The following is a 19,628-nucleotide window of genomic DNA, read 5'->3' as shown; positions in this document are numbered from 1 at the left end:
TGGCCTCAAACTTAGAAATCTGCCTGCCTCTGCCTCCCAAGTGCTGGGATTAAAGGCATGCACCACCACCACCCGGCATGATATGGCTTCTCTAACAAGGCCATATCCCCTAATCCTTCCTAGACAGCTCCGCCAACTGGTGATTGGAACATTTAAGTATATGGGCCTATGGCAGGGCTGGGGCGTAGGGGGAATTCTCACTCAAGCCACCACAGCACCCTTTGTCACTGTTCTTAAGCATCTTTAACATTGATCGGTTGGCCACCAGTGTCTTTACCCAAACTTTACTTAGTCTAGGCTGGGTGTTGTGGTTCATGCCCTGTAGCTCTACTACCTCAGAGGCTGTGGCAAGAGGGGCGCTGTGAATTTGAGAATAGTCAGGGCTACAGAATAAGCCTAGTTTCAAACAAAAACAAAAATGGCACCCCAAGGAAGAGGCATTTTAACTATTTTCTTTTGAATCTAGTTTTGTAATCTATGCTGTTGATCCTAGCATTAGTTTCATTTTTTCCTTCTTCAAAATGAACCATTACTTTATCCGGTTCTCTCTCTTTTTTTAGTACCAGTATTAATGCTAATAACTAAGGAGGGTACAGTTATGTATAAACATGTAACTAGCAAAAATATAATAAAATGGAGATACTGTGATGCTGTGCTAAGTGAAAAAGAGAAACTATAGAGTAGGGGACCATTTTTGGTTTTTAAAATCTTCCTGTATGTCTTTGAATAGAGTAAAAGTTTAAAAGGTTCTTATCAAAAATGTTAGCAGGGCCTTCTGGATGTGGTGTCTTACCCTTAAAATCCCAGGACTCAAAAGTGAAGCAGGAGGATTGCTATGAGTTTGAAGTCAGCCCAGGCTACATCATGAGTTTAAGGGCAGCCTGGCCTACAGCTTAAGATGTTGTCTTTAAGAAAAAAACAATACAAATTTTAAAATAATAAACAAAATGAAACATAGTAACCATGGTCAAGCTTGAAAATTCTATGTAGAAGACCACTACCTTGCCCAAATTGCTCAGGGAATGGACTGGAGATATAAATAGCCTTATCTGCTTTAAACTCAAAGGTTACAACATGCTCTTTGAGTTGGTGTTGTTTTAATCGCCTAGGTGATCGCCACCTTCTGGAAGCAAGGGGTATTTCACCATTAAGAGACTTTCCAGTACCTCACAATTGTTTATTGAAAAATTGGTCTTTCGGAACACACAGCCCTAAATGGGATGTTTCCATCAAATTCCTCCCCTCAGAGCTCAGGGAACCCATGAAAGAGGAAACACCAAGAAAACAAGGCCTTCTAAGTCAACATGAGCAAAGTTCATATGCACTCACAGAGACTGAAGCAATAAGTCCGGGGCCTGTGTGAGTTGGTCCCAAGTCCTCTGCAAATACATCATGGCTTCTAGTTTAGTGTTTTTATGGGATTCTTGCGTGTAAGAACGAGTGAGTCTCAGATTATTGTGCCTTCTCGTGGGCTCTTTTCCTTCTACTGGTTTGTCTTCTCCAACTCCAGCATGACAGTTAGTTTTTGCTTTATTTTATATTTTATTTTGTTATATTTTATTATTATTTTTATTTATTTATTTTTTATTTTATTTTTATTATTATTTTATTATTTATATTTTATTATTGTCTCTTAGGAGCCTGTTCTTTTCTAATGAGAGACAGAAAGGGTGTAGATCCTGATAGGAGGGTAAACATGGAGGAACAGGAAGGAGTAGAGGGAAGGGAAAGCAACTGCAAATAGGATATATTATGTGAGAAAACAATCTATTAAAATATAAAGAAATACATAACATGGGGGGAAAGCTTATCTTTTAAATTTGATGTTTAATTTTGAAACTCATAGGTCATAATCATATTTTTAGACTAGAAGAGGTAATGATTTAATGTAAACAAAGGTGACAGGCTATATACTTGTCCTCAGTAAGGAAAAATTATGAAGGAGTCTAAATGCAAATTCCTAGCATGCATGGAAAAGTCTGTAGAAATACAAAAGAGCCTGCAAAGGCAGGTGGAGGAACTGGCTTTGGAAGAGAGAGAGAGAGAGAGAACCAAAGTTGTATACCAGGCAAAAGACAACGTTACATTTTTAAAAGAAGAAAAAACATGTAATTTGTGTAACTTAACACTAAACAAATGCAAAAATTAAGTGAACTAGTGGTTGGAGAGATGGCTCAGCAATTAACAACATCTGCTGCTCTTGCAGGGGACCTGGGTTCAATTCCTGGCACCCACATGGTGACTCACAACTGTCTGTAACTCCAGCTCCTGGGATCTGATGCCTTCTTTTTGGCTTGCACAGGTAGCAGACACACAGGTGGTGCAACATTCAAATAAAACACCTACACACATAAAATACAGTTAAAAATTAAAAAATAAAGCAAACGATTTACAAAGGGAGAAAGGGAACTCAAATCCTCTTTTCCCCACATGACAAACCCCACTGTATAAGCACTTCTGAGATACAGAAGATATTGCATAAATCCCGACTAAAGAACAGTGTGATTGATACAGTCTGTTCTCTCTCTCTCTCTCTCTCTCTCTCTCTCTCTCTCTCTCTCTCTCTTTCTCTCTCTCTCTCTCTCTCTCTCTCTCTCTCTGTCTCTCTCTCTCTCTCTGTGTAGCATAGCTTGTTTCATTTAATTTCCTGTCATTAATAATTAAAAATATTAATGCTTGTGACCTACAGGAATGAGGTCCCATGGTAGATATAAAGATTCCTTCTTGGGAAGTGAGTTTGGAGTAATTGGCCAGAGGCAATCTCAGGGGAATCTTTTAAGCGCTTTACTAATCCCAGATTGGCATCAATTCATTGTAAAAATTGACTATCTATTACTGTTAAGGATTCATATGGTCTAAGGAAGGTAAGCCTGGCCTTTGAGTATGAAACCAAGATGTAGGAGGTTTTAGCTCCTTAGTGGTTTAGAGCCTGGACCTAGAATGAGACTAACCTTGAGCCCACCAAGACACTGACACATTGCGTGATCTTGTGCAAGTGAACAGAATATGAATGGCTTCCTCATAGAGCTGCCAGAGAAGAGGAGGAGGAGGAATCAGAACGAGTTTACCGTGGTTCTGCTACATAGCTGGAGGAAACCATCTAATGCTAACACTTTCTTTTTCTGAGTCCCAATTAAATTTCAAGATTGTTTCCCTAGAATCATAAAAAGCCAGATGTCAAGAAGCCTTTTGTGGATATCTGGGTATCTATACTGTCAAAGGAAATAGTTTTAAACCCTTTCTATCAACATTTACTATTTGGTTTTGTTCTAATTAGTGCTGTCTTGAGCTAGAGTTTCACTGTGTAGCCCAGAATGCTGGTTAGGTTTTTTTTTTTTTTTAAACTAACTTGGTACAAGCTGAGGTCATATGGAAAGAGGGGAACTCAATTAAGAAAATGTCTTTATCATTTTGGACTGTAGGCAAATCTATGGGGACATTTTCTTGGTTACTGATTGAGGAGGGAAGGCCCCACATACTTGGATGGTGCCACCCCTGGGCAGGTAAGTGATCCTAGCCTGTATAGAAGAGCAAGGTGATCAAGCAAGAAAGAAGCGTTCCTTCATGGTCCTTGCTTTAACACCTGCCTCAAGCTCCTACCTTGGCTTTCCTGGAGGATGCATCGTGTCCTGGAAATGTAAGGTACATGAACACTTTCCTTCCCATGTAACTTTTAGTCATGGTCCTTATCATAATAGAATGCAAACTAGTATATGTAGTGTGGCCTGGAATTCATTATATAGCCGAGGCTAGTCAAAAACTTGCACAATCCTCCTGCCTCTGCCTCCTATGCATGCTGAGATTACAGGTGCAAGCCACTGAGCCCAGCTACTCTATTGGCACTCATAAACAGGGAATTCATACTTGTCTTAGTGAGGGCCACTATTGCTGTGATGAAATACCATGACCAAAGCCACTTGTGGAGGAAAGGGTTTATTTGGCTTACACTTCCACATCTCTGTTTATCATGGACAGACCAGGCAGGAAACTGGAGGCAGGAGCTGATGCAGAGGCCATGGAGGGATGCTGCTTACTGGCTTGCTGCTCATGGAGCTTGCTCAGCCTTCTCTCTTATAGGATCCAGGAGCACCAGCCCAGAGATGGCACCACCCACGAAGGGCTAAGTACTTCCCCATCAATCACTAATTAAGAAAACGTCCCACAGGCTTGCCTACAGTCCGATCTTATGGAAACATTTTTTTATTGAGGTTTCCTCCTCCTCTCAAATATCTTAACTTATGTCAAGCTGACATAAACCAGCCAGCACAATACTAGATTTGGCTGTGCTAGTTCCTGTAAAAGAAATGAGGTGGGGAAGAAGCCCAAGAGAGTATAATGGGGAAGAGGGAGAGTGGTGGGAAAGGCACTGGGAGAATGAGCATGACAGAGAAACTAAAAAGAATTAACGTGAAGAAAAAAGAGACAAAGGATGGTTTCTGACGAGTGTATGAAAACAGAAAAGTGAAGCAAAACCAAAAAGAAGTACAATTCTTCAGAGACGGCACTGACGAGTCATCTGGATTCATCCTGTTTAACCTTACTTTTCCTTGGAGTTTGCAGTGTGGGTTAGATTAGAGGACACGTATTCCACATACTACAATGAGAAAACTATTCAAAGAAGGTACTAAAAAAGAGAGAGGAAGCTGGGGGAGGGGTAGGAGAGGGCACCAGGGGGGCAATTTTTAGCATGACAGGTGAGAACTGAAAGGAACCTCGTAGGGACGTAGGGACGTAGGGACGCTGTGGCTACTGCCGAACCTGCTGAGTGCTGACTACTTGAAGGGTACAGCGCTCCTCATGAATTACTCCATGCTATCCTCACAGCATCTGAAGAAGCTGGACTAATAATATTATCCTCCCTTTATAGTAGAGGTGTCTGAAGTATAGAGAAGTTTTGTAGCTTAAGGTCGTGCAAATGGGAAACGCCCACATAGAAATTCAAAAACAGACGTTAGTGAGTCTAAAGCGACTTCGTGTTCCCATTAGTCCGCAAACTTCCCGGTTAGAGTTCCAGTTCTTCGAAAAATTTCCCTCTATTAAAGTTTCGTAACAAGCCTGGCTCCAGGGCATCTTTTCTCAGCTCGTTTAAAGACTCCGCCTAGCTAGCGAAAGCGTCCCATCTCCAAGGAGACTGGCGCAGGGCGGGACTTCCGGCCCCACACGCACTCACTTCCGCCTCCATCCGGAAGCGCTGTGGCCGACCGCACGGGTCGGTCGCGTGGGGACCTGTCTGTCGGGTGCCGAGCGGGGCTGTGGTGGCTTCAGGCGCGCGCAGCGATGCTTACGCCTGCGTTCGAGCTGACCCAGGACTACGACTTCCTCACCGTCGCCATCCGCGTGCCCCACGCGCGCGCCTCCGAGTTCGACGTATACTTCGAGGGGGTGGACTTCAAGTTCTACGCCAAGCCGTACTTTCTGAGGCGAGTTCCCGCCGCCGGTGTGCCGCTGTCATTCAGGGGCCCGCGCTCGCGATTTACTCCGCGCTCGCGCACACACACTCGCGGGTCTCTTCTCTGCTGCCTCGGAGGCGGCTCCTTCCAGGCTCGCAGTCTACCTGCCGCAGGATCGCCTCCTGTGGCATCTGTGGATCCCTCCTCCAAGCTCGGGGCCACCCATCCAGTGTCAGTCCTGTCACCCTCGTTCTCGATCCTTCCTGCTCCGTCCTTTGACTCTCGCCCGCTTGTCTCTGCTTCCTGTCCTTCCCAGGTCCCGTTGGCATCAGATTATTCTGTCTGACTGCCAGGAGATACGAGCTTGATTTAGCATTTGCGAGTCAAGGTTTTTCTCCGTGTTGAACCAAAACAGTTGTGGCAGCTCACACTCGCCACCTTCAGTGTGAAAGGGAGGCAGCTTCTTAAATGCGCACATGTTATTTTAATTTTGATACTGCACTTTGAGTTAAGCAGAACTCAAAGAACAAGCTAACCCACTTGTACGGTGGATGCTGTGAGAGTCTTCTTCCTAAACTTGCTCATTAGTTACCCTTTGCTTTTCAAACTGAGTCAAGCAGCAGCCAAAGGGGTTTCTTCCCTGCTCCTATGGGAGCCAAGTTAGATCTTAAATTAGCATGCCAACTTGAAAATACAGTAGGTCACTCCCTACCTATGAGAGATACTTCCAAGGCTCCTCAATGGATATCTGAAATCATGGATAGTAATGAACCCTGTATATACTATTTTCTCTTTACCTATAGAACTAAAATAACCTTTAGCTTATAATTAAGTTAAAAAAGTAAATCGGAACAAGCAAATCATTTGCTAACTAACGTTTTTTTGTGAGATTTCCCGCCACCCCCTCTATTTTATTAGTAACTAAAGTATTCCATTTGATTTTTATTTTCTTAGTTGAAGAGTGAATCTAGGTTATTTAGCTTGTAAAATGTGAAAGAAGCACCTAACAATTGCCATTCGGATGGTGGATAGATTTTGATGGCTAAAACTATGCTATGATTGATGATCACCTTCCTTATGTTAAATCTGCAGATTAACACTGCCTGGAAGGATTATAGAAAATGGATCTGAGCAAGGATCCTATGATGCAGATAAAGGTATGGTTTGGGATTTTAGATAGATTTTGTGTGTGTGTGTGTGTGTGTGTGTGTGTGTGTGTGTGTATACACGTGTACATGCATGTGCATGTGTACCCGTGTTGCTAAAATTCCTTCCCTAGGAGGGTCATTCTCCTAAGGTCCCATTGAAAAGCTAAATGTGATTCCACCAAAGTTCACTGGGGAACCATTGAGTTTATTAAGTTACAGAGTAGTGGGCAAGGGGTTTTGGGCAGGAATATTGGTGATCTTGAAATAGCCACAGTGGACGATCTAGCTGCACGGCTTCCTCAGGGCTGCATAGATTGAGCTCCCTCCCTTCAGCCTAGATTCTAGCTCTTCCCCCACGACCACATGCAGTTGGGGCAGAATTGTATCATACACTGGTTGGCGGGTGTGTGGCTGGGTAATCAGATGAGGGTCCCACGATACTCCCTATCTGCTCATTCTGTGAGGGAAGGTAAGTATTCAGCAGGCTTATCAGTGATGAGCCTTTTGTGAGCAGACCTGCAGAGCCGAGGATGGTGGCAGTGTGACTCCAAGGATGGTTTTGCATATGTAGGTATAGGTGTGTTGAGGGGAGTTGTATCCATTTGTGGGTTCATATGTGTGCACACGTGCAAATGGAAACCAAAGGACCACCTCTGATGTCATCCTCAGGAATGCGTTAGTGACAAGGTTTCTTGCTTGTTGCTTCTCAGGCTAGGTTGGCTGGACAGTAAGCCCTGAGAATACTCTTGTCTTGTCTCCCCAGCTGGAGGATTACACACATGCACCACTACATCTTAGGTTTTCATTTGGGTTCTGGGAATGAAACTCAGGACCTCCTGCTTGTTAGGCAAGTGCTTTACTGACTGAGCCATAGGTCCAGTCTTGGGTAGGATTTGGTGGATTCCTTATGTTATAGTGCCCATGTGGTAGTAGTCTCTAAAGATACCATGGGGACCTTCAGATGTGTAGCAATCACTATATGCTGTATAACTCTTTCTTTAATGTTAGGGCCTGTTGTCTATCTACTTGTCTATTTGACAGGTAGCAGTTTCCTTAGTCTTTTAAAATATTTTACAATAATCTTTAAAGTAAATTTGAATCAAAAGTTCTAGTTTAATCTTCAGGAGTTGTTTCTATATTTAACACATGTTTAAAGTAAACAACTTGAAATGATTGGTTTTAAAATGGATGGGTGGTTTATAAGCTTTTGAATGAAAATTTTCTTAAACAGTTTTCAAACTTCAATTTTAATAACAGGTAGGAGAGAAATTATGCATGGAAAAAATTTAAGAGTAATTAGATTTTCTATTCATGATTGACAAGCCCCCATTTTAAGCTAGCCACAAAATCCATGAATTTTACTCATATAGCAGCTCCTGTCTTTTCTTTTGGATTGAGTTTGGATTAAGGGGCCAGCAAGGTAGCTCAGTGGGCAAAGGCACTTGTGTAGCAAACCTGGTAACTTGAATTTAGTTCCTAGAACCCATGTAAAGGTAAAGGAGAAAACTGACTGGGCTCAGACTGCCACATGAGTTATAGCACAGCCTGTCCCATCCCCCAACCCCATGGATACATAGTAGTATTTTTTTTTTTTTTAATTTAAAGAGCATAGCTTGTATAGTACTCTTATGTAACTTATTCAGTAACTATTGAGAGCTAGGGTGAAGGGCTGGGGAGAATGAGACTAAAGAAACATGATTAATTCTCACTTGTAATGATGTGATAATGAAGTCTAAGGGAGCTGCCTAGCTGTGGGTATGACAATGAAATTATGAAACTTTATGGCTGGAGAGATAGCTCGGCTGTTCAGAGCATGTACTGCTTTTATTGGTAAGGCAAGGAAATGGGTGAAATGTAGGCTTGCCTTCCCGATGGGAGAGGCCAGTTTTCCTAGCTTATGACAGGAGTAGCAAACCTGGTACTCTCCTGGTGTCTCCTTGTGGCCGTAGCTGCTATCGTTTTCTCCCTTTAATACTGAGTATTTCTTCTGCATCCATGGCAGGATCACCATTGTAGACACTTGGTTGGTATCTGATTTGCTGCAGGGATGAAAAGTGTTTGACTGGCACTTACGGCTGTTGTCATTCTTTCTGCACCCCTGTTCCCAACTGTTCAACCATCTTCAACCCTTGCTTTTCCATTCCAACTCTACCCTGTCCTATAAGTTTACAAAATAGGAGTGTGTGGGGCTGAGGTCAGGAATGTACCTTGGGCACTATTCCTTATACAAAATATTAAATATTTTTTTCCTCAGTAAAAGGATGAAAAAAAAAAAAAGCCGGGCGGTGGTAGTGCATGCCTTTAATCCCAGCACTTGGGAGGCAGAAGGCAGACGGATTTCTGAGTTCGAGGCCAGCCTGGTCTACAGAGTGAGTTCCAGGACACCCAGGGCTACACAGAGAAACCCTGTCTCGGAAAAAAAAAAAAAAAAAAAAAGGTTTTGGTTTTCAGTACACAGAGGCTTATAGTTGCTGTAAGTCCAGCTCTGCAGAATCAAACACCCTCTTGTGGCTTCCCCAGGCACTTGTACTCGTGAGGACATAATTTATAAAATAAATCCTAAAAAGTAAAACAAAACTATAAAGTACTTAGAGTTGAGGTGTTGAATATGTGGGGGTGTCTGGGCTGGGTTGTATCTGATGTATTGGGTTGCATGTCAATGTGATGGAAGAGGTAAGTGTTTAACTCAGTAGGCTGGAAATGGGAGTACACACTTGTAATCCTGGTGCTCAGGAACCTAAGAGAGGAGCATAGTTTCATGTGGGTTTGAGGCTAGCGAGGGCTACATTGCAAAGCTGTCTCAAAAAAAGGAAAAAAAATCTCTAGAGTTATTAAAGAAATTATTAAGCTATAATTGCTTTGATGTAGTTTTAAAGCCATTGCTACTCTTTGGATTAAGTATTTTGATTTCCCCCCGTAGTCCAGAAATACATATTTTGTCAGTAACTGTCAGTCAGTGCTATTGCCTCCTCAGCCCCTGACTTGTAGGTACTCTTCGAGCTTGGATATTTTGACTAGGTTAAGATGGTATTAGGTGATACTAAAGCTTTCTGTGGTTTGGACACAGTAATTTCTTTTTCTTTCTTTTTTTTTTTTTTTTTTTTTTTTTTTTTGTTTTTTTTGTTTGTTTTTTTGGGGTTTTTTGGTTTTTTTGTTTGTTTGTTTGTTTTGTTTTTTTTTGTTTCGAGACAGGGTTTTTCTGTGTAGCCCTGGCTGTCCTGAAACTCACTCTGTTGACCAGGTTGGCCTTGAACTCAGAAATCTACCTGCCTCTGCCTCCCAAGTGCCGGGATTAAAGGCATGCGCCACCACCACCCAGCTGGACTCAGTAATTGCTGATCGAAGAGACAACGTTGGGAAAGACCCTTTTAAGACTTTTCTTGATTTATAGTTACTAAATCTATAATAAGGGCAAAAATTTACAATCTCATAAGGAATTATTTTTTTTAATAATCTAGTTAAAATATTTCATTAGTGTGTATTCATTGCGGATGGTGTTAGGGTTCATGAAAACAATTTCTTTCAAGTATATCATATATTCACAACTCCAAACTGTTTCATTTCTCTCTTCTCCCCTTTCCCTCTCCTACTTGCGTCCTTTCCCCTTTTCCCTAGTTTCCCTAGCTTTCATGTCTCATTCATGAGGTGTGTGTGATGTGAATACCATTTGTGTCTCTATCATCTATTTACCCATCATCTCTGTCTATCCCCTACCTACCTACCTACCTACCTGACTACCTATGCGTTCATGCATCTATAGAAAGACTCTGGTTCACAAATGAGACAAAGCATATCTGAGTCTGGCTTATGTTGCTTAATATGATCTCAAGGTATATCCATTTTCTTGCCCAGGACACCATCTCATTCTTTTTATGACTAGTAAACACCCGTTGCATAGATACATAATTTATTTGTTGATGGACACCTAGACGGAGTTCATAACCTTGGCTGTTGTGAATGTGCTGTAGAAGATCTAGATGTGGCATGATGACTTGGACTCCTTAGGGTATATACCTAGGAGTGGTGGCTGGGTCATCTGGCAGTTCTGGTTTTAGTATTCTGGGCGGCATCCTTACTGATTTTCCAGGTGGTAAGATTAGTTTATGTTCTCACTAGCAGTGTCTAAAAGTTCGCTTTTCTCTGCATCCTTGCCAACATTACTGTTGGGTTTCCTTTGTAAGAGGCATTCTGACTGAGCTGAGGTAGGATATCAGTGTAGTTTGCATTTCCTTGTTGGCTAAGGATGCTGACCATTTTTTCCCCCTGTGTTTACTTGCCATTTGGTTGGGTTGGTTGTTTTTGTCTATTTTGTGTGTGTGTTTGTAGGTGGTTTGTTACCTAGTTTGTGTCTGTGTATAACATGTGACTGTAGACAAGAGGCCTGACTTTTGGGTTTGTCCTTCATTACAGTCTTCGTAGTGAGACAAGGTCTTTCACTGAACTTGGCGCTAGGATCTTGCTGCTTCAGCTTGGCCAGCAAACCCCAGGGGTTCTGTTTCTATTTCTTCAGCACTGGGGTTATGAGTTTGATGTTGTGCTCAGTTATTGTATATGTAGAATATAGAGATTTAAACTTAGATCCTTATTGTTTTTTTGAGAAACACTACCAACTGAGCCATTTTTCCAGCCCAGCCTGAGTATTTTGTGTTTTGAGCTCTTTACATGCGGATATTAATTCTCTTCAGATGTATAGTTTGTTGGCTATTGTGGCCAATTCAAGCTTCAGGATGGCTTTTCCTGCAGTGGGCAGAAGCCTCACTCCTGGAAACCTCCTAGACTACTCAGGCTGCTGACCCTCCAGGTGTAGGAGCAACCAGCCTCCCTGCCTGAGGAGCCCCAGGGCCAGGCCTTGCCTCACGCAGGCTTTCCTAATAACTCTTAATGGTTGTCCCAGCCCCTGATGGCAGGAGAGTGGCCAGGTTTTGTCCTACAGAAAAAAAAATTCCACTAATACCCGAGTTTGCCTCAAGATTGGGCCACGTAATCCCTCCCATCCCAGGCCATTCTGGAAAGCTCTGCCACCCCCATCCCCATCCCTACCTCGGCTTCCCCCACTCAAGGAACCCTATATAAATCCCATCTTCTGCTTCGTTCTTGGCTGCCTCCTTGGTTTTTCCTCCCAGTAAATGTTTTGTATGAGTTTTGTTGTGTGTGTAACTTTGTGGTATTCCTTGGCTCCCAACTACCAAAATACCTTACGAGCTATAACATTTGCATTGGAGAACCCTTTCCTCCCCTGAGCAGAGCTGTAATGCTTCCATTGGAAGCTTTTCCCTTCAGGGCTGTAACACTTACATAGTTAATAAAGGTTTTCCTCAGAATTATATATTACCTATACTTACATTTCCCTTATATGTACTTATGAAGTCTGAATATTTTAATCTGTCTAACTGTACAACAATTTCTTTTAAAGGAATTTTTACCATTCGATTGCCCAAGGAAACTCCTGGCCAGCATTTTGAAGGGCTAAACATGTTAACTGCTCTTCTGGCCCCGAGAAAATCCAGGTCTGCCAAACCACTTGTGGAAGAAATAGGTATGCTTCCTGTCGTTGGGAGGAGATGAAGACAAAGACGATTGTGTTTCTAGGGAAGAGACTTGGGAATAGAAAATCAGAGGAAAAAGGTTCAAGTGAAGAAAATAAAAAGGGAAAGTTCAACTGTCCTGAGAAAGTAGCTCATCTGGTTCAAAGGCAGGACCATAGTGGATGAGTAGACCAGTCACATTTTTTCTTCTGTCAATTAAAACATTTTGTCTTGCCAGAAATGTATAATATGAACCCTTTGCTAGATGTCGGACTGTAGAGTTTATTTCCAGTACCCTGGGATGAAACCTTACTTTCCTCCTGTTATGCTCTTCCCAGGTACTGTATGTACCCTGATCTCTCCTACATCACCAGTACCCTCCCTGTTTGCCCGATTGTGAGTTGCTTACATAATTACTCCCAGAGTGTGTGTTCTTTTTTTGTTTGTTCGTTTTGTTTTGTTTTTTGAGGCAGGGTTTCTCTGTATAGCCCTGGCTGTCCTGGAACTCACTCTGTAAACCAGGCTAGCCTTGAACTCAGAAATCCATCTGCCTCTGCCTCCCAAGTGCTGGAATTAAAGGTGCCATTAGCACCCGGCTACACTCAATGTTCTTATGAGGTATATCTGTGTTAAAACACAAGTCCATATACCTTCATCACTGTATGATAGATGATTCTGCTTGTTTATCTCTACCTCCTCCTGTGGTGGACATTTGGGCTGGTTTCACTTTTGGGCATCATGATCTGCAGGGCTGATCACTATTCTTGTCTGGGCTTTCAGTGTACAAATATAGGCATTTTCCCTGTACCAACTTCTTCCTCTCATTGTTCCTAGACACCTCAGAACTTTGAGCAATAAACTAATATATAACACATTTAGGTGCTTCCGGGGTGTCTGAGGAGGGAGCGGACGATGAGGATGAAGAGTTTGACTGGGAAATCGAGCAGACTCCTTATGAAGAGGTCTCAGAAAGTACTCTGCAGTCGCAGTGTCACTATGGATTTGGAAACCTGCGGGCCGGTGTGGTTCAGCGCTTACAGGTATGCTGTCCTGGAAGACTGTGGCACACAGGGTGTTTCAACTTCATTTCTGCTTCCCAGGGGCACTTTTACAGGAAGATTATAGAAAGAGGCATAGTTAGAGCCTGTAGCAAGCTACTTGTATGTAAGGGTCATGCAGTTGTCCATCCCTTCTATGACCAGCTTGATGCTGCCCTTAGGGAAAGTTCCATCTAGGATAGAGCTAACTTTCTTAAATACGAACACACCTCTCTCTCGTGCTTCTGGACGTCCTTAAGGAACGCTTCTGAGGAGTGGACATCAAATACTAGGGGATGGTACAGCTTCTGTTGCACATGTACATGACAGAATTTTCTGATGAGGATGAGCCTGTGAGCTTTTTTACACTTGGGAGCATGCGTGTGTGTGTGTGTGTGTGTTTGTGTGTGTGTGTGTTTGTGTGTGTGTGTGTGTGTGTGTGTGTGTACATGTACATATGTACATACATTCATACATACATACATACATACATCAGAATCTCTTTGAACTATCTCCCCTGCTCATCCTCCCCTGGGATTATAGGTATGTGCCTCCCCTAGGTTGTGTTTTGATAAAATTGTTTAGTTCTTGATGCACAGTTCTTAATACAGTAGGTACTGTATTCTGTTTATTCTTGGTGGAGGTTAACTCCACCAAGATGTAAACTCATTTGGATACTTCAGATCTTGCAGAGTTTTGGATCTTAGATTTTCCCTGTGCAGTGCTCAATTAGGAGAGTGTATCTGAGTCTCTCAAGGAAAAGCCAGAAGTTGACATTCTGTTCATATTTCTGCTTCACTTCTGTTTGGGATACTGCTTTGATCACTGGCCACATGTACGTAGTTCTCTCTTGGTAAAGTGGTGAAAATGTCATGAGATACTAGACACATAAGAGAAAATTCTGGGAAGTGTAGGACGCTATAAAGACTCCTGCCCTTGAAACACCAAAGTTACTTTCAAGCTTCTTACACGAGAACAAAATTGGCATTTACTCAGTAGCAAATAAGTTGAGGGAATATGTCCGTCTAAAAGCTCGGAAACTTTTTTGCAGAACATGGTCTGTCTGTGTTTCCCTCTGCCACTCCTGTCCCTTGTTGTTCTGGTGATGTGTCAAGTGTTTAGAACAGAGTCGCTTTGTGGCATCTGTGACAGAAACTGCAGTGAGTTTCACTAGTTGTGTGGCCAAAAGCTAGTTTGTGGTCATTTTATTTGTGGCTGTCCTGTCCAGAGCTGTGAACGGAGGCCAGTAAGTGTTATATGGCTGAGTTCAGAATCTCCATTCAGGTTAAAAGTGTCCCAGACACTGGTAACATCTAGTCCAGATGCATGTGTCCACTTTGAAGGGTTTCTCCTGGCTTAGAAGATGCTAGAGGACCATAGTTCAGGTAAGGCCAAGTCCCTTTTAGGTCAGAAGTTTTTGTATTTATTGAAAATCATTTATAAGTAATTTAGGTTGCTTTTTACGCCAACATTGTTATGAAATACTCTTTTGTTTTTTGATGCAAGGTCTTATTTATTCCAAGCTGTCCTGGAACTCACCACATAGCTGAGTCTGGCTTTGAATTCTTGGTTCTCTTGCCTCCCTTTTCAAGTCCAGAAGCACTATATAACACCACCCCTCGCTTTTTTTGACAAAAGTGGTACTTTAAGTTATATATACTCTTGAGATAACATGGTGTTGCAGAACATGTATGCAGGTAGTACTCTGTCTTTCTGAATAGTGTGACTAAAGTATCAGATATTTATCTGTCACTCCCCTTAGAAAATGAACTATTAGTCTAGTTAGGATCCCTATGGATCCCTATGGATCCCTCTATGATTACATCTCCTCTTTCCCCATCAGAAATGCTTAGTTTGTTTAGTTAGCTTAACTATCTAAAATTGCTAAACTCTTTTCCTTTTTTCTTTTCTTTTCTTTTTTTTTCTTTTTTCTTTTTTTTTTTTTTTTTTTTTTTTTTTTTTTTATGTGTATGAGCACACTGTAGCTGTACAGATGGCCATGAACCATCATGTGTGTGGCTGCTGGGAAATGAACTCAGGACCTCTGCTGGCCCCTCTCGCTCAGGCCCCACTCGCTCCTGCATAACAGTGTAGCTGTCTTCAGATGCACCAGAAGAAGGTGGCAGATCTCATTACAGGTGGTTGTGAGCCACCATGTGGTTGCTGGGATCCGAACTCAGGACCTTCAGAAGTGCAGTCACTGCTCTTACCTGCTGAGCCATCTCGCCAGCCCCTGCTAAACTCTTTTTCAAACATCATAGAATGAATATTACTTTTCTAAGAAAAAAAAAAAACCCATTCCCTCAATTTAGAAAGAAAAGGCCACCCAAGCGAGGGGACTCCAGGGCTTTATAATGTGAGTAGTGTGTGTGCTGCTGGCAGCAGAGGCTTGTCACTCTGCACAGAACACTGAGAGCCCAGGGCTCTGAGAATACCCAGTTTCCAAACATGTTTAATTTGGCACTAAAACCTGATCGAAACAACATAGGTTTTGTTCTGGTCGTTTCCTCCCCCTCTCCCTTTTTGAGACAAGTTTTTACTTTATTGCTCAGGCTGGCCTGGAACTCAGAATGTAAATCAGGCTAACCTTGAGCTTTTGGTAATCCTTCTGTCTCTGTATCTCCAGTGATGAAATGGCAGGAGTGAGTCACCACACCTAGCTGGCTCTCCCTGGTATGTTTTAAGTTACGTACATTTAAAATTGATTACGATTGTGTTTATGTCTATGTGTGTGACTCGTGCATGTGAGTGTGGATGTGTTTCTGTTACAGCATGTATGTGGGGGTCAGAAGTAAACTTTCAGGATTCATTCTTCTCCTTACACCATGGGTTCCAGGGATCAAACTCGGGTTGACAGCTGCTGCTGTGATAAAATACTGTGACCAAAGGCAACTTAGGGAAGACAGAGTTTATATGACTTACAGTTCTAAAGGGAGGGTCTTTGATTGTGGGAAAGGTGTGGCTTGGTGGCAGGCTAATCACAGTTTATCCACACACAGGAAAGCAGAGAGGGAACTAGAAGTGGGAAGAGGCTTTTCTTCTCTGTCCACTCTCAAAGTTTCCTCTCACAAGACTCTACAGATCCATAACTTACCCAAACAGCACTGCTTGGCTATTGACCAAGTATTCACATGTATAAGCCTGTCGGGGGACATTTCCCATCCAAAGCACCATACGTGACAAGTGCTTTTACCAACTGAGCCATCTTTCCAGCCCTCTGTATATTTTTAAAGCTATTTTAAACTACATATTTAGTGTATATGTCTGAATTATTGCTGAAGTGCTTGGATAGAGAGTGCTGCCCAACCCTTCTAACACACACTGTAAATAAAATAGTGTGTTCTTGAATACCTTTGCAGTCTAGAGAGAGTCCGAAGGCTGAAGCCACAAGTCTGGGAGTTGATATGGAACTCTTCTGAGAACTGTGTGAGTCAGCCCAACAACACTGGTCCTCGGGCATCTTTACTATGACATGTGTATTTTTTACCAGGAGACAAAGCCAGTAAAAAGCTTTAAAGAAGCGGGATTTTCTTATGAGTTATATTTGAGGGCTGTGATGTTCTTCATAACATTTGGGATTAATCAGACTTTTAGAAGTCATAGTAAGGTCAGTATGTTTTCTCAGAATCTTACATAATTGCTATTGCTTGCAGTGGTCTGTGTTTACAGCTGCTCTGTTTGTGACAGTCACATCAAGTGGCTAAAAAAATGACCCTGTAACATTAACAGTGTTAATTAGTAAAGAAGCTATAGATGCTCCTAAAAAGGTTATCACATAAGTAAGAGGCTTCTGAACAGTTGTCTCATAATATCATTAAAAAGTGGCTTTTTCAGCCGGGCGATGGTAGCGCGCACCTTTAATCCCAGCACTTGGGAGGCAGAGGCAGGCAGATTTCTGAGTTCGAGGCCAGCCTGGTCTACAGAGTGAGTTCCAGGACAGCCAAGGCTACACAAAGAAACCCTGTCTCAAAAACACAAAGCAAAACAAAACAAAACAAAACAAAAAAAGTGGCTTTTCTAATACTGTGCTGTCTCACAATTTTAGTTTCTGTAGCCTTTGCCTCAAGACACACCCAAAACATTTGTTCCCTAGTTGTATGCTAGTATCTCCCCACTCTTCTGAAATGGAAATAGTTTTTTTTTCTCTGATGATAAAGACAATGTACTCATAAAAAAAAAAAAAGGTAGTACAAAGGAAAAAAATCAGTATTTCCCACATCCAGATAATATCTTCGGTGAATAATTTAAGTATTTACAAAGACATAATCCTGTCTCCTTCGAAACAGATTTGTTTGCAAGCTTCTCCATTTTATCTGATAATGAAATTATTTTTTGCTGAAGCAAATTCTCGTTCACTAGCCCCAACCTTCCGCTTTCCCTGTACACACACACACACACACACACACACACCCGCTTTCTTTCCTTTTTTTGAAATCTCTGCCAGCCACCAGGGTGCCTTTGGAAAACTGCCCTGGCTGCTCAGAGTCAGGGCTGCACAACAAGCTGTTGGCATTGGTGGCTGCCAGCAGTCACAATCCTGGAGTCTCGCTCCAGGGACAGCCTCAGTTGTAGGATGCCAGGCCTTCTGGCCCTTGCTTTCCTTTGGCTGTTTCAGGGACCCCAAGGGCTTTGTCTCCAGGAGACAAGCTGGCCAGATGTGCACACAGTTCATTCCCTTTCCGGATGGGGTCCTGTTTGATCTGTGATGTAAATGTGCACAAGCGTGGCTTAAATCCTCCACAACTTTTTCCTGGCAGTGTTCATCTTCAGATTGCTCAGGCACAGGTAGTGCCACAACCATTCTGAAACAGAAAGGGGAATGTTTTTCTTCCCGCGGAACTTCTTTCTCTTCCTTTCCCATGGTTGATTGATACCTCACACTTTTTCTTCTTTTGTGGTGCTGAGGACTGAATCCAAGGCCACGTGCATGCTAAGAAAGTGTTCTACCACTAGCCATGTCTTTCTTCAGATTCCAGTCTGACTCCACATCAGCTTCCCATTGTTCTTATTGCAGTTCCATATAGGAGGAAATTATGTGAGGAAAGATTTTGCTTCATGTTTTCTGTACATCATGATAGGGAAGGCACGCCAGAGCAGCTCGTTCATGGTGATGAGAACATGCGGCAGAGGCTGCTCACATCACAGGGCCAGGAAGCTGTGTAAGACAGGAAGTAGAGAGGGATAGTAAACCAGAAGGACCTGCTCCCAGTAACCTACTTCTTTCTACCAGCTTAGCCCATCTTCTGAGGCTTCCCCAAAGTGTGCTGCTCCATGGGGAACACATATGTGTGCAGAGCTTAGGAAGGCCGTTTGCTTTTTAGTTTGCCGTAGTTTTTCACCAGGGTCCAGTTTGAGCCAAGCTGTGGAAGATAGACGTACAGAATAATGCAGGTGGAGTTTGACCGGCTGGGAATATTGAGGTGGTGTGAGACCTATCTATTGCATTACTGTGGTGGCCTCAGGTCATGAGACTAGAGGGGAGCATAAGCAGAGCTGAAGAGAGTTGCATTTGTATTTCCTGGTTCACCCCAATGAGATTGGGTATTTTATCTGTGTGCTTGTTACTGGATCTATATTCCAGCAAGCAGATAGGTCCACAGCCTCTGTACACTAAGCACTCAGTAATGATTTTCTTCTGACTGCCAGGCTTACTGTCCTAGTTAGGGTTACTGTTGCTGTGATGAAACTCCATGACCAAGAGCAAGTTGGTGAGGAAACATTTCTTTTGGCTTGTACTTCTGCATCTTAGTCTACCACTGAAGGAAGTCGGGACAGGAACTCAAGCAGGACAGGAACCTGGACTCAGGAGCCAATGCAGAGGCCATGGAGGAGTGTTGCTTACTAGCTTGTTCCTCATATCTTCTCAGCCTACTTTCTTATAGAACTCAGGACCACAGCCTATGGATAGTACCACACACAAAAGGGCTGTCCTCACCCCCATCAAGCACTAATTATGAAAGTGCCCTACAGGCACGCCTACAGCCCAGTTTTGTGAAAGCACTTTCTCAATTAAGATTTCCTCCTCTATGATGACTATAGTTTAACCAGCACACACACTGCATGCACAGTGAAAAAGAAGGTAGACCAGACCGCCCACCTCATGAAGCATTCTCTGGGAACACAGGCAGTCATGTAGACAACAGATAAGCTAAGGCAGTAGTAACAGGAAGACAGGGAAGTATGTGAGACTGGGGGCCGTTTAGACCCGGATGCCCAGAGGTGACCCTTGGAGAATGTGACACAAATGGGACTATAGTGAGAAGGACACCATAGATGCAGAGGGTCAGAGTGGAGTCTGAGATGTGTGTTCCATAAATGGAAAGAAATCTAGTATGTGGATTTGGACCAGAGGGAAAGTCTGGCGTCAGTTAGAAAGGGAAGCCTGGCTTGATGATGTGGAGCTAGGAGTGTGGGTGAGAGTCCACCCTCTGAAATATAGAGTTTTCTGTCATTCCTCACTGATCATAGCCCATTCACAACCTTAAGTCTGTTCTGGTGTGATAATTAATTGTTCTGCCTACCACCCCC

At 42.8% G+C, this 19,628-nt stretch overlaps 1 protein-coding gene across 2 annotated transcripts in view; it reads left to right on the top strand.

Annotated features, from left to right (window-relative positions):
- Positions 1–19,628, top strand: part of Shq1 (SHQ1, H/ACA ribonucleoprotein assembly factor) — a 106,445-nt gene that overhangs the window by 1,205 nt on the left and 85,612 nt on the right. The window contains exons 1-4 of one of the 2 annotated variants that reach the window (XM_031382755.1): positions 5,130–5,420; positions 6,483–6,547; positions 11,952–12,074; positions 12,943–13,103. In XM_031382755.1, coding sequence (XP_031238615.1) covers positions 5,278–5,420; positions 6,483–6,547; positions 11,952–12,074; positions 12,943–13,103 — 492 coding nt within the window. In that variant the 5' untranslated portion in view covers positions 5,130–5,277. Of the gene's footprint in view, positions 1–5,129; positions 5,421–6,482; positions 6,548–11,951; positions 12,075–12,942; positions 13,104–19,628 lie in introns of those variants that run through there. The other variant, XM_031382756.1, reaches the window with a different exon arrangement.

The sequence above is a fragment of the Mastomys coucha genome, unplaced genomic scaffold (genome assembly GCF_008632895.1).
Source record: "Mastomys coucha isolate ucsf_1 unplaced genomic scaffold, UCSF_Mcou_1 pScaffold20, whole genome shotgun sequence".
Classification (NCBI taxonomy): Eukaryota; Metazoa; Chordata; class Mammalia; order Rodentia; family Muridae; genus Mastomys; species Mastomys coucha.
Note: the sequence above shows the minus strand (reverse complement) of the source record. Positions and strands in the feature narration are given on the sequence as shown.